This window comes from Ochotona curzoniae, unplaced genomic scaffold, assembly GCF_017591425.1.
Source record: "Ochotona curzoniae isolate NIBS_2020 unplaced genomic scaffold, NIBS_Ocur_1.0 contig_3255, whole genome shotgun sequence".
NCBI classification, from domain to species: Eukaryota; Metazoa; Chordata; class Mammalia; order Lagomorpha; family Ochotonidae; genus Ochotona; species Ochotona curzoniae.
Window position 1 is genome coordinate 1,353,603 of NW_024465777.1, and position 10,155 is coordinate 1,363,757.

The 10,155-nt window shown below is 60.5% G+C and overlaps 1 protein-coding gene across 1 annotated transcript in view; it reads left to right on the plus strand.

Moving 5' to 3' along the window:
- EPHA8 (EPH receptor A8) overlaps positions 1 to 9,927 on the plus strand; it is a 29,163-nt gene extending 19,236 nt beyond the window's left edge. Inside the window, exons 5-17 of the mRNA XM_040979740.1 lie at positions 1,224 to 1,559; positions 3,768 to 3,892; positions 3,976 to 4,138; positions 5,192 to 5,285; positions 5,868 to 5,935; positions 6,559 to 6,723; positions 6,817 to 7,002; positions 7,135 to 7,196; positions 8,020 to 8,229; positions 8,839 to 8,988; positions 9,097 to 9,287; positions 9,478 to 9,651; positions 9,812 to 9,927. Of these exons, the coding sequence (XP_040835674.1) occupies positions 1,224 to 1,559; positions 3,768 to 3,892; positions 3,976 to 4,138; positions 5,192 to 5,285; positions 5,868 to 5,935; positions 6,559 to 6,723; positions 6,817 to 7,002; positions 7,135 to 7,196; positions 8,020 to 8,229; positions 8,839 to 8,988; positions 9,097 to 9,287; positions 9,478 to 9,651; positions 9,812 to 9,926 (2,039 nt within the window). The 3' untranslated portion in view covers position 9,927. The remainder of the gene's footprint in view (positions 1 to 1,223; positions 1,560 to 3,767; positions 3,893 to 3,975; positions 4,139 to 5,191; positions 5,286 to 5,867; positions 5,936 to 6,558; positions 6,724 to 6,816; positions 7,003 to 7,134; positions 7,197 to 8,019; positions 8,230 to 8,838; positions 8,989 to 9,096; positions 9,288 to 9,477; positions 9,652 to 9,811) is intronic.
- The last annotated feature ends 228 nt before the right edge of the window (positions 9,928 to 10,155 follow it).

Genomic DNA, 10,155 nt, shown 5'->3' on the forward strand with positions numbered 1-10,155 from the left:
TCTCCCCTGCAAAAACAACTGCATAGTGTGTGCACCTTGGACTGTGGCGGGGCACATCTGGCCGTGGAGGGAGTCTGTGAGCGCCTGCAAGGCTGTACAGTACAGTGGGTCTGGTGTGTGCTGCCACGAGGGCATGGCTCTGCATACACACACGCCCTGTCTTCCCCTGTGGACAGATCCAGAGGGGGTCCTTTCTGCTTCCTGCCAGGAGGGACTGCTCACACACTCACTCCAGGTCAGCTGGGGCCATGGTCCACTCAGGCTGCCTATAGGGGAGGGAGAAAGGGCAAGCATAGTCATGCCCAGGTGTGCCGGGGTGAATGCACACACACCCACGTGCCTGCCCGGCCTAGTGTTGCGTGTTGCCTGTGTATATGGCCCATGGAGCAGAGGCACAGCTGTGTGGCAAGGTGGCAGCCCCAGCTCCGGCTCCTGGGCACTTACATGCCACAGGCTGGGGCTGGGCTCTGGTTTCTTTCTGATGCCCTGTGCATTGCCTGTGGTTCCGGAGATGTTCTGACTTTGAAAGCCTGGGCTCTTAGCCTCATGCCCTTTAAATTTTCCATCGGCTCAGAGGGTCAGACTCTGCAATTCTGACATCTGGCTGTTTTGAAACTCCCTGTTTGGGGTCTTGAGTTGGAATCTGGACCCCATGTGGGCCCCCACAGCTCCCCATGTCCTCCTAGCTCAAGCCCCAACCCTACCCCTGCACTGTGCATACCTGACGGCCCAGCTCTCTCCTTCTGAAGACTTGGTGCTGTGCAGACTTGGGGGGCGGGACTGGCATTTGGAGTGAGGGAGGGGCTCCTACTCACATGGCAAGGGTAGACCCAGACGGGCTCCCTCGGGCCTCTGCCTTATTCCTTAATGAGTGTCAGGGCATTTTCTGTGATACCCAGCACAGGGACCTAAGGAGGGGACATGAGTGCTAATGGCGAGGTCCTTTCTTAGCCTAGGTGGCTCTGTGCCATCTCCCTCCCACTCCGGGGAGATCTTGGGCAGTGACAGCCCCACACCCCTGTGGTTCGGCTTAGATGGGAGGTTTCTGTACCCAAGGCCTGACTCTCAGGTCCAAGTGGCCCCAGTCTGATGGCAGAGACAATCGCAGCCCTGGAGCTTCAGAGGACAAAGTGGCCTTTCTTTGGGGGACCCTTCCTCAGAAGAGGGGCAGTAAACCAGATCAAGTAATTCCCCTCACAGCCCCGCCCCCTCTGCTCCCCCAGGGCCGCCCTCAGCCCCCGTGAACCTGATCTCCAGTGTGAACGGGACATCTGTGACCCTAGAGTGGGCCCCTCCCTTGGACCCAGGCGGCCGCAGCGACATCACCTACAACGCCGTGTGCCGCCGCTGCCCCTGGGCGCTGAGCCACTGCGAGGCCTGCGGGAACGGCCCCCGCTTCGTGCCCCAGCAGACCAGCCTGGTACAAGCCAGCCTGCTGGTGGCCAACCTACTGGCCCACATGAACTACTCCTTTTGGATCGAGGCTGTCAACGGCGTGTCCGACCTGAGCCCAGAGCCCCGCCGGGCCGCCGTGGTCAACATCACCACAAACCAGGCAGGTAGGAGGAGACACTCCATCGTCCCCCGCCACCAACACATACACACACACACACACACACCCAGGCCATCTAGGGATGGCAGCAATGCATGGGACTTGGCTGGGTGGGCAAGCAGTTGCCCTCCTCACCAAGACCCCAAGCACAGGCCTCCTCCTACGCTTGCAGAAACAGAAGGTCATCTCTGAGAAGGAAGGTGCCTGAGAGTGTAGAGGCAGAGCGGCCTGGCTGCCTTGAGCCTGGGTTCCAGAACATTCACTCCCTGCTGCAGTGGGAATGCTAATGCCTGTGTTAGGTGCCCCTGAGAGGCATACAAAGGAGAAACTCACCTGCCTGTCCCTGCATCTGCCGCTCAGGACATGCTCAATAAATGTCATTCAAGAACAGTCACTCAGGAGAACCTTCTCCCCTCTATGACTGTGGCCCCCAGGGAGTGGGCAGGGGTGTTGGTCTCTCTGGTAGGCCTCCTGGGACCTCTGCCTCCAAGCAGAGCAGCCAGGCCTGGGGCCTGCCAGGGGCAGTGTCCCCTCTGATGACCACACTTGCCCATGCCCCAACACCCCCAGGCCTGGCCCAATGTGTGCCCCTCCCACCACATCACAAAGGAACAAGGAAGCCCAGAGCACCATTCACTTGCTTGAGAAGTGGCAGAGCCAGCCCTCAGACCCAGGACTTGGCTGCAACCCAGCCCAGCAGGCCTCTCACTGCTGAAAGCCCAGGCTTGCCCTCTCTGAGCCTGGCCACTATCCACCCTGAGGCTGCCTCCCTTAGCAAGTCACCAGCCACACACTCCCTACTGAGTACTCTGCCAGGTGCTGGCCACACAGTGAAAAAAAGCAGGGCTGGTGCTCAAAGCCTGCCCCGTCTACCTGGTGCCACTTGGGACCCCGAGGCAGGTGCCCAGCTAGTCTGTCCAGGTAGCATCCAGTATGCCTCATTGACAGCTGGACCTGTAACTTGAACCTGCACTCTTCCAGCCCCGAGCCCCACTCTTCCTTCCCGCAGGGGATGCCTCTGATGCCCTGCTCAGCACCTCCTGACCCCCTCTGCAGATGCCCATGTCTCCAGGTTGCCACAGGCTGCGTGCCCATCTCCCCTGTTCTGCCCCACCTCCATTGGAACACCTGGTTTGGGTGCTCCTGTCCCAGCTAACTGCTACTCCTCTTTCATCTTACCAATCCCACCTCCTCTGTGTGACCCTAGAGGGCTGGGGCCCAGTCTGCCTTTCTTTATTCTGCCAGCTTTATCTCTGTGGGTGACTTGGTCAGGGCCATAGCTTTGAATTCCACCTTCATGCATACGACCCCCAGCCTAGGTCATTGTTGCAACCACTCTCTTCCACCTCCTCTGGGATGTGGCAAAAGCAAATGACACCCCCTACACCTGTACCTCCTCCAGACCTGGTCTTAGGGCTCAGCATCACCATTCCCTGGATTCCTCAAGTCCCAAAGCCCAATTTCAGCTGTGACTTTCCATCCTGCTATGTCCTTGCACTGGCAGGTTCCACTGATCTCCATGCCATGACCACCTGCTTGCCCAGCCCCGACTCTGTCCACACCCCCTAGTTTGTGGCAGGAACCCCTCCCATCCTGCTCTAACAGATGATTCCCTATGCACGCATGTGCACACATCTCTGAGCTTCACAGAGACCAGGGTGGCTGGGCAACTTGCGGCCCTTTGCTAGCCTCACACAGACCGAGGGGTGGAGCATGTGTCCAAGTCAGTCTTCCAGGGCACAGAGGATCCGGGCAGTTCTGCCCTGCCTGCCTCTGGGTCCTGCCCTCCAGGCCCTGACCTCATCGCTCCAATTCTTAATTTCCCATTCTCAGTTTCTCATCTGGCATCATATATTGGGCACCTACTGTGTGTGGCCCCTGCCTACAGGATGCTTCCCAGCGGTGCTGGGAGAACAGGATAGCTGAAGAGGAGGGTAGAGCTGGTAGGGCAGGCAGGCGTGGGTGGCTGCCCTGGTGGGACTGGGGGAAGCCTTGAGCTCATGCAGCCTCTTTCCTGTCCCAGCCCTGACCCCAGGCCCCCACCCAAGGGACCATTCCTTTTTCTCTCCCCTCCCTCTTTGCTCCTGAGCACTCCCCACCCCTCGCCTGGAAGCTGCTGGGCAGTTAGACCCCAACCGGCTCCAACCAAGGCCCTGCAGCCCAAGAATGGAGCCAGTCAGTGCCGGCCGCCCTGACCGAGCGGGCGCCTCCCCAGCCCCATCGCAGGTGGTGGTGATCCGGCAGGAGCGGGCCGGGCAGACGAGCGTCTCGCTGTTGTGGCAGGAGCCGGAGCAGCCCAACGGCATCATCCTGGAGTACGAGATCAAATACTATGAGAAGGTACCGTGGGCGGGGCCTAGGGTTGGGACAAGGGCGTGACCTCTGCTGACCACACCCCCACCCCATCCCTTGGCTCTGCACAGGACAAGGAGATGCAGAGCTACTCCACGCTTAAGGCTGTCACCACCAGCGCCACCGTGTCGGGCCTCAAGCCCGGCACACGCTACGTGTTCCAGGTCCGAGCTCGAACCTCGGCAGGCTGTGGTCGCTTCAGCCAGGCCATGGAAGTGGAGACTGGGAAACCCCGTAAGTGCAGGGAAGGGAGTGGGTAAAGAAGGGTGGGTAAGGGCACTGGGAAAGGGAGATGCCAGGAACTCACTGGGGCAAAACAGGGAGATGAGTATGCCCTAGGCCAGTGCCAGCATGGGATTCCCACTGGCTGTCCCACCAAGCATAGCTGCTGCCAGCCTTTCCACAGGTGAACAGCTGAGGCTCAGGAAAGCAGTGCCAGCCACTGGCTGCTGGCGCCTCCTTCTCAGGGTCTCCTGGTGCCCCTGCCATAACCAGGTCAGCTTCCTAGGTGTCCCAGGACCTAGTCTAGCAGGCAGGTATGTTCCGTGTCCCCATCTCATAGGTGAAGGAAATAAGAACCAGAGCAGGGATTTGGCTTGTCCAGGGTGATCCAGGACAACAAGGCTTGAACCTGAGCAGTTTGGATGAACTCCAGGCTCGTTCTCAAAGACCATTCCATTCCTAGTCCCTGGGAGCCTGGGAGCCTGGGAGCCTGGGACCGGAAGAGCTCTTTCTTCATCGGAACCACAGTATTTGGGTTTCAGGAAGCCCCGAGGGTGATCCGGGTCATTGTCAGCTGGGAGAGCTCAGTGATTGGGAGGCTTCACTCTCCCTTGCCCCGGTCTCCAGCCAGTCAGCATCACCATGATTGCCACCATGCACCTGGGTGCCCACACAGGCTCACAGGCCTGGGACACCTGCCCCGCTGCTTAAACCAGTCCTCTGAGCCCTAGGTGACTCATCTGAAGGTGACATTGGGATATGCCTTGGGTGCCCAGCGAGGAGGGCTGCTGAAACCAGATGTGCCACACTCAGCATACTGCATCCTGTCACGCTCAGAGCAGCCGCAGCACGGACAGGTGTTCTCAGCTCATCTGCCTCTGGCTCAGAGAAGCAGACTGGCTCTCCCCAGGCTGCACAGCACCCCCCCCCCACCACCCGGAAGCAGTAGCACCCATATGGGGAGGCCAGAGCCTGGAGAAGCTTAGGAGCACGTGGGTGGGAGCAGAGGGCTGGTCTCTGGCCCCAGGTTTGAGGGCTTGGCCTCCAGACCTGGCTCCCCCACAGGGCCCCGCTACGACACCCGGACCATCGTGTGGATCTGCCTGACACTCATCACGGGTCTGGTCGTGCTCCTGGTCCTGCTCATCTGCAAGAAGAGGTGGGTGGTCCTGAGCCTCCCCGGCTACCCCGCGTCCTTCCTCCTTCTCACAGCTGTGCCCAGGCAGTGCTCTCCATGCACCTGGGGCCAGATCATGTATAGACATACCATCTCAGATAATTCCAGTGCTACTTGAGAGAGGTCAAGAGGCTGGCCTTACTTGGCAGGTGGATATGTTGGAAAGCAGAGAGGTGAGGTCACCTGCCAAAGTCACACAGCTGATGGGTGGCAGTGCTGGGGCCTGTCAAACCGATGCCCATGTTCTCTGTCACTCTGCCCCTCGGCCATGCCTTCTAGGGGGAGGCAGAGGTCAGGGGGTGCTGAGGGAGGGCTTCAGCCTCCACATGTGCCAACTGGAAAGCTCACATGACAGATGGAAACACCGAGGCCCTGGGAGGCAGAAGGGTCAGCCAGGAGCACAGAGGGGACCTGGTGTGCAAGGCTTTCTCTTGCAGCCCTTGCCTGCTGGAAGGGACGATTGTCTGTGCCAAGTGCTTTGTGACCATCATGACTGCTTGTTCAGCTGGCCCAAAAGCAGAGGGCAGGCCGGACCTCAGTCAGTGTGATAACTTCACCCCGCAGGCACTGTGGCTACAGCAAGGCCTTCCAGGACTCGGATGAGGAGAAGATGCACTACCAGAGCGGGCAGGGTGAGGCCGGGTCCCAGGTCGGGAGGAGGAGGGCACCCCTGGAGGAGGCCAGAGCCCAGGGTCACACAGCTGGCCCCCAAGGTGCAGTGTGAAAGGCCTTCTCCCAGGCTGTGGACTCCCAGGGCAGGGCACAAAATTGTGCATATGGGTTTGCCAGAGGAACAGGAATCCTGGCTACAGAGAAGTTGTCAGGATTGACCCAGAAAGCAGTGGAAACACGAGGATCCCACCATCAACACCCCATTCCTGCACCCCAGCACTCGCTGGTATCGGTCCTGGCCCTGGTTCCTATAGGGCCCAGGAGCGGCCACACAGTCCTTCTAGAACAGTCCTCCAGGGAACCCCTTGGAACCGATCAGGATGTCACTTAGGAGCAGGCAGCCTTTTTTGGACCACATCCCCGTCCAGAGCAATTTAGAAAGATCTCAAAGACTCTGGCAGGAACCCCAGAAGAAGACATACTTGCTGCCAAGTCCTCAGAGCCCCCCAGGGCTGCTCTGCAGAGACCCCTGCTTTGCTAGGCAGACCCCCGAGAGACGACCCTAGGCCCAGGGAATGCTGGGAGAGGGGAGTTCTTCCTGGACCCCCGTGAAGGCCTGTCACCACCTCCCCCTGTCCCTTAGCACCCCCACCCGTCTTCCTGCCCCTGCATCACCCCCCAGGGAAGCTGCCAGAGCCCCAGTTCTATGCAGAACCCCACAACTATGAGGAGCCAGGCCGGGCGGGTCGCGGTTTCACCCGGGAGATCGAGGCCTCCCGCATCCACATTGAGAAGATCATCGGCTCTGGTGAGCCCCGGGTAGGGATGGGAAGGGTGGGAGAGGGGGCCATGGCCAGGGCACTATGGGGGTGCCACTGCCACTACCCTGCCTGCCTCCCAGGTGAGTCCGGGGAAGTCTGCTACGGGTGGCTGCGGGTGCCAGGGCAGCGGGACGTGCCTGTGGCCATCAAGGCCCTCAAAGCCGGCTACACAGAGAGGCAGCGGAGGGACTTCCTAAGCGAGGCCTCCATCATGGGCCAGTTCGACCACCCCAACATCATTCGCCTGGAAGGCGTCGTCACACGAGGTAGGTGCCTCCCTCTGTGGTCACCCCCAAGGTGGGGAGAGCCCAGCACTGGGCCAGCTCCTGGAGAGGGGTGTGCTCTGGAGGTCTCTGCATTCCCCACCAAGAGCCCCCCTACCTCCTCACCCTCCCCAGGCCGGCTGGCGATGATCGTGACCGAGTACATGGAGAACGGATCTCTGGACGCCTTCCTGAGGGTGCGTGTTCAGTCAGACCCCTCACACCCACCCCACCCAGGTCCCTGGGGCGAGGGAGATGTGTCTGAGGGGTCTTGGTGGTGTGCCAAGCAAACCGCCTTTCTTTTTTTTTTTTAATTTTATTTTTTAATAATGATTACATGGTTGATCAGGGTGGGAAGGATTGAGGTTAAGGGAAAATTGGGTGAACTCACTGCTTCCAAATTCGCTGTTTCTTCTTCTTGTTCCTGGGGGAAGGGGAGAGACAAAGAGGGAAACCATTCATGACTTTCCACACGTCCCAGTACCCACGGATGAAGACCCGCCACCTTGTATCAACCCAGAAGCTCAATGTGCACATATTCCAAGGTTCTGTCCGGGTGGCCTGGATAGTTCTGGAATGCTGCCGTTTTTACCCATCCAAGGATGATGTCACCCTCCCAGTGTCCATTGGCTCCATTCACTGAGATTTTTTGCTGTTGTCATTTGACAAACCTCCCTTCAACCCCACCATTCATGTTGCCCTGCTCCCCACGATCCTCTGCCTTTGCCCAGGCTGAGAGGGGTGCCTGCCCCCACACCTGCAGCTCCAGCTGGGAGGCGTAACAAGAGTGGTGGGAAGGGCTCCAACCTGGCCTGTTTGTTGGGCAGTCATGGGCTTAAGGCTGAGCCCCTCCGGGCCAGTGTCCACCCTGTTGCACACAGGCAGAGTCACTGCAGAGCACCCCAGCACTGCAGTACTTCATAGATCCCATAGAACCCCCCCATCCACACAAAGCACACAGAGGGACTGAGCGCCTCGCTGGGCCTTCCTGGAGCCCACGCCGAGCCATGTCCTTTGCAGACCCATGACGGGCAGTTCACCATCATGCAGCTGGTGGGCATGCTGCGGGGCGTGGGTGCCGGCATGCGTTACCTCTCAGACCTGGGCTACGTGCACCGTGACCTGGCTGCCCGCAACGTGCTGGTGGACGGCAACCTGGTGTGCAAGGTGTCAGACTTTGGACTCTCAAGGGTGCTGGAGGATGATGCAGAGGCCGCCTACACCACCACGGTATGCTGTTTGTGCCCCTGCCCGCTGGCGGGCTCTCCCAGCTGGGACCTGATGCATCTTCGGCACAGACCCCAAGTGTGGCAGTTTCCATGCTGCCTTCCACCTGGGTGTGTCCTCTGACCCTGGGGACACACCCCTGCCTGCATTCCCTTGGTCACCATGTGATCATTCAACATCGGGAGCTCCAGATGCTGACTCCACATCTCCCCAACTTGAAGGGTTGGCTGCAAACCAGGCTTCTTGGCAGGTGTCCTGGGGCCGCTGGAAGGCCAAGAGGTGGCATGGGCCTGGCCCAAGCCAGACCGCCTGCACACTGAGGAAGAGCAAGAGGGAAAGGAAGAGTTAGAAAGCCCCTATAGGCTTCCGCACTGCCCGGGCATGGACCTGCGGCCTCATCACTGTTGCACACCTGCTGTGTTCCAGGTCCTCTGCGTTACTGCCACTTTTGGTCTTCATGACAGTTCTGAGGCTCCTTCCCGCTTCCCCCACCCCCAAGAACAGGCTGTCTTGGACAGAAGCTGCTGCTTCACCCCAACTGAGCTGGGAAACAGAACCCCAAAGATCAGCCCCGGGAGCCAACCCCTCTCATGCCCCCCATTCCCCTTGCAGGGAGGGAAGATCCCCATCCGTTGGACAGCTCCCGAGGCCATTGCCTTCCGGACCTTCTCCTCAGCCAGTGATGTGTGGAGCTTCGGAGTGGTCATGTGGGAGGTGCTGGCCTATGGGGAGAGGCCCTACTGGAACATGACCAACCGGGATGTAAGTGAGGGTCACCCTCGTCCCCTGCCCAGGGCGGGACAGCAGAGCCACTGTGAGGAGGGCCTTGGCAGGAGGGCGGCGGGAGCCCACCCTATGCCCTGCCCCCAGGTCATCAGCTCGGTGGAGGAGGGGTACCGGCTGCCAGCACCCATGGGCTGCCCCCGCGCCCTGCATCAGCTCATGCTCGACTGCTGGCACAAGGATCGTGCCCAGCGGCCCCGCTTCTCCCACATCGTCAGCGTCCTTGACGCCCTAATCCGCAGCCCCGAGAGTCTCAGGGCCACGGCCACAACCAGCAGGTACTAGAGCTCACCCAGCACTACAGACCCAGCTGCCAGGGCAGCACTACCCCTGACCAGGCCCACACCTCGACCTGGGCCTTTCACCCACTGGCTCCTTGGAGTCTTGCCTGGCAAACCTCTGCCCACCACTGAACGAGGAGGGAGGCTGTGTCAGGGTCCCTCACTGACCGAGACCCCTGTGCCCTAGGTGCCCACCCCCTGCCTTCGCCCGCAGCTGTTTTGACCTCCGAGCAGGCGGGGGTGGGGGCGGAGGCCTCACGGTGGGGGACTGGCTGGACTCCATCCGCATGGGCCGCTACCGAGACCACTTCGCCGCTGGGGGCTACTCCTCCTTGGGCATGGTGCTACGTATGAACGCACAGTAAGTGATGGCGGTGGCAGCTGCAGTGGCTGATGGGCCTCTGCCGTGGTGTGGAGGAGGGAGGGAATGGCAGTGCCAAGGGCTCAGCACGGCCATGTCTTGCTGGCTGCGAGCCCTTGCAGAACACCGCCACTGCCGTCATTGCCCCACTTCTCCGCAGGGACGTGCGTGCCCTGGGCATCACCCTCATGGGCCACCAGAAGAAGATCCTGGGCAGCATCCAGACCATGAGGGCCCAGTTGAGCAGCACCCAGGGGCCACGTCGGCACCTCTGACTTGCAGCGCAGCAGCCATCCCTGGGTGTGCAGGGTCTGCAAGCATTCGGCCTAGCCCTGGGTCTCTGCCCCGCCTCCTGCTGGCCACAGGCTCAGGAGCTGTGGCACTCAGACACCTGGGCAGGGTCCTGGGGCCTGGCCAACTGACACCTGCTGCCGGCGCTGAGCCTTCTCTCTTGCTGGGCCTTGGAGGCTCACCTGCCCCGGTGTGCACATGGGTGTGCACTCT